The sequence below is a fragment of the Oncorhynchus mykiss genome, chromosome 7, assembly GCF_013265735.2.
Source record: "Oncorhynchus mykiss isolate Arlee chromosome 7, USDA_OmykA_1.1, whole genome shotgun sequence".
Lineage (NCBI taxonomy): Eukaryota > Metazoa > Chordata > Actinopteri > Salmoniformes > Salmonidae > Oncorhynchus > Oncorhynchus mykiss.
The window spans coordinates 73,207,680-73,211,023 of NC_048571.1; the positions used below are offsets into that span (position 1 = coordinate 73,207,680).

The 3,344-nt window shown below is 42.3% G+C and overlaps 1 protein-coding gene across 1 annotated transcript; it reads right to left on the reverse strand.

Annotated features, from left to right (window-relative positions):
• Positions 1-250: 250 nt before the first annotated feature.
• Positions 251-2,736, reverse strand: gnrh2 (gonadotropin-releasing hormone 2). Its single transcript, XM_021610547.2, has 4 exons — positions 2,527-2,736; positions 1,485-1,630; positions 1,291-1,374; positions 251-524 (listed from the first exon to the last, which is right to left on the reverse strand). The coding sequence occupies exons 2-4, from the start codon at positions 1,620-1,622 to the stop codon at positions 486-488; spliced, it is 261 nt and encodes an 86-aa protein (XP_021466222.1). The 5' UTR covers positions 1,623-1,630; positions 2,527-2,736; the 3' UTR covers positions 251-485.
• Between the last annotated feature and the right edge of the window lie 608 nt (positions 2,737-3,344).

Here is a 3,344-nt window from a genome sequence, read left to right on the forward strand (position 1 = left end):
TCATGATATGCCACACCTGTCAGGTGGATGGATTATGTTGGCAAAGGAGAAATTCTCACTAACAGGGATGTAAACAAATTTGTGTACAACATTTTAGAGAAATAACATTTTTGTGCGTGTGGAAAATGTATGGTATTTCAGCTCATGAAACATGGGACCAACACTTTGCATTATACGTTTATATTTTTGTTCAGTATATTTCTATACCTATTCTTTCTTTGGATCAAATTAAATGAAGAGGACAAAGATGAAGACATTAATAACAAAATAGATACTTTATTACAGGAAATGGCTTGTGCATGATGCTACATCTGTAATTGAGTCCAAAGGGACAATAAAGGGGGTGCAAGGGTAAAGGAGGGATGTGACATATTATCAAAATTGATAAACCATCAAATTGGATCAAAGGACATAAGATTAGAATAGCGGTTATTTGAAATAAACAGATAGACAAGGAAGGATTTAAGTCAGCTTCAGTTGTAAGGTTACTTTATCTTCTCGAATTCTCTGGCCAGGGCATCCAACTGCGAAGAGAGTAACACCATATGAATTACAGGTGCAATTTACCCCCCCCCCCCCCCCCCCATTTCCACCTCTATGCAGCATGCTTGTAACACATGTAGATACAATACACTCCTATGCTCACATACAAGTGGGTTTTTATTCTTCTCCTTTAATCAGGGACTGATTTAGACCTGGGACACCAGTGCTGCATTCAGCAGGGCACAACATTAAAGGGTGGCAGGTAGCCTAGCAGTTAGTTAGAGCATTGGACCAGTAACTGGTTAAAATACCTGAGCAGTTAAGGTGAAAAATATGTCCATATGCCCTTGAAAACAACACATTTAACTGCACCTATCCGGTGTATGTGACAATGAAACATTATTATGGAACGTTCATATAAAAATACATTATGTACAACAAACATGCCTCTCTGACACATTGAATAAGGATTAGAATCTGCAATGTTCCACAACGGTTGGCTACGGAACATGGCTCTCAGGCTCTGAGTGGCCGATCATTGAAAATTAAACTATCAGTATTCCGGCCTCCCAGGCTCAGATTTGAGGTACTGTATCCCTGGCCTATGTGAATGCCACCTGATACATCGACTGTGTTATTTTGGATGCAGCATAACTGCAGTATTATATTGCACTCTAACTGCAGTTACACTGCAAAATTACTGCAGTAAAAAAAAACGGTGTGATTTTGGATGTAGTATTTGCTGCATACTGCAGTTATACTGCACTCTGACTGCAATATTTTTCATAAGGGCGCCCCTGCACTCACAAGAATGTCCCTAAGGATGTTCCTTCGCTGTGGTCTCAGGTAGCTGCATTCTCCTGCCTCACAGAGTTTAATCTCCTCTGAAATCTGAGAGAGAGAGAGAGATAATAGAATGATGGTGACACAAATGGCTACTGTGTATTTTACACATGCATAATATCCATTTGAGTCATTGTGATTGTAGTACTGTGACCCACCTCAGAGGTGGTAAATGAGTCCAGTTCCCGCTTGCCTCCTGGGTACCAGCCATGGGACCAGTGTTGGGAGAAGGACAGCTGGGCTCCCAGACACAGCAGCAGCCCCAGCATCAACACCAGCCTAGCCACACTCACCATCACTGGAGCTGGAGAGATGTAAGGAAAGGGAGGGTGTGGGTAAGAGAGCATGAGACACATGTCAGGCTTGCACACCTTTCACAAGGAAAGAAAGGGTGGGATGGGGGATCGTTATACAATTCACGCCACGGGAACGAGAGAAAGTGCGAGAAGGGGGAGAATACTGTGATGACGCTAGAGCTCTCTAGAGAGTTCATTCTCTTGGGATTGCATGCTTGCCTTAGTCTCGTAAACCCGACCCTAGGCAACAGTAGCATTGGATACATTGTGGGAGGCAACTGACTGCCTAGGGAGACTATGCTTGCCTTGGGGTTAGACAACTGGGGTTGAACATCCCGATGTGGCCATACCTACTGCTACATGGTCGCTACATTGGTGTTAGAAGTGTGATGGCGGCGTCTGATCTGCCAGGCAAATGAGGGTAATTATTCAAATATTGGTGAAGAGGCACAATTGGAGAAACAAAAAGCAATAAGCCTGAAAGTTTTTTTTGTGTTCAGCTCATAACTTAATTTTATGCAGGATAAATATTTAATACAATATATTAATAATATTTATACACAGGGAAAAATCTCCACAAACAAAAACAGTACGTTTACAGTGGGCTTCAAAGATCCGTTTCTCATAGGCAATTGTTGTGGTAATTTCTTCTCAAGATCCCACTTAGAAAGGCAGGATTGAAAATGAAGAGCTTAGTAAGTGTAATTTTAGGTTGTTAATTCCTAAATATATACTGGTACTGCCACCATTCATTCACCATACAATGGAACCAAAAAATGTAGCTATCTATGGGTTTAATGTATACTTCATAGAAAGCATAAAACCTAAAGCAAATGCAAAAATTCTCTCAGAGCTCACTTTTTACCTATTGATATCCAATAGCAAAAATCATAGCAATTCTTACCTTAGATCCTCAGTCTGATAATACTTGTTGTATGGAATCGGTTATCACTGTTGATGTCCACCAAGTCAGTCTATGTGCGCTGCTCACTTCTATTACTTTCAAACCTGTTGGTATACAGCAACTCAGTGTCAAATCCCTTTCCCAAGGCGACGATGAGTGTTGTAGAGCTGCTTTCTGATGACATCTCTGAAGCCTCATCTTCCTCCTCAATTTATGTCCCCACCTCAAATGCCCCCCGCCACCTCCCTCCCTCACCCTACCCCACCTCGTCCTCATTGCTCCTTTCCCTCCCAGCGGTCAGCTCAGAGGTGTTTAGGGACGCGGGGTGTGCGTAAGATCCACTCAATTCCAATTATCATCTCTAAATAGTCCTGACCTCCCCTGGGATGTTCATCCTGTCTGTACCTAATACCCACCCCCTTCCATTACACTCCCCAGCCACCCTGCTCCCAGCCACCAAAATCAATAGGTTGACATGGTTTACTATAAACATCCTGTGGCTGGATGAATCCAGTTCTGTCACTTCATGATGTTCTTACATTTCTTCACACATCACGTTCATGGAAAAATGTATTGGAAGACAAATTTCAACTGGACTGGTTCAGATTTGGTCAGTTGCGTTGAGATTTCAGAACTGTGGAGGACACATAGACAACCTGACAAAACATGAAACTAACTGTCACACCCTGGTCAAAGTATTTTGTGTTTATCTTTATTTATTTGGTCAGGCCAGGGTGTGGCATGGGTTTTTGTATGTGGTGTGTATGTATGGGGATTGTAGCTAGTGGGGTGTTCTAGCTAAGTCTATGGCTGTCTGA

What these genes read in the sequence shown, in the direction of transcription:
- gnrh2 (XM_021610547.2), bottom strand. Translation starts at nt 1,622, where the DNA reads ATGGTGAGTGTGGCTAGGCTGGTGTTGATGCTGGGGCTGCTGCTGTGT. An exon ending in ACTCATTTACCACCTCTGAG is followed by an intron (nt 1,375 to 1,484) that starts GTGGGTCACAGT and finishes TCTCTCTCTCAG; the next exon opens with ATTTCAGAGGAGATTAAACT. An exon ending in ACATCCTTAGGGACATTCTT is followed by an intron (nt 525 to 1,290) that starts GTGAGTGCAGGG and finishes CTCTCTTCGCAG; the next exon opens with TTGGATGCCCTGGCCAGAGA.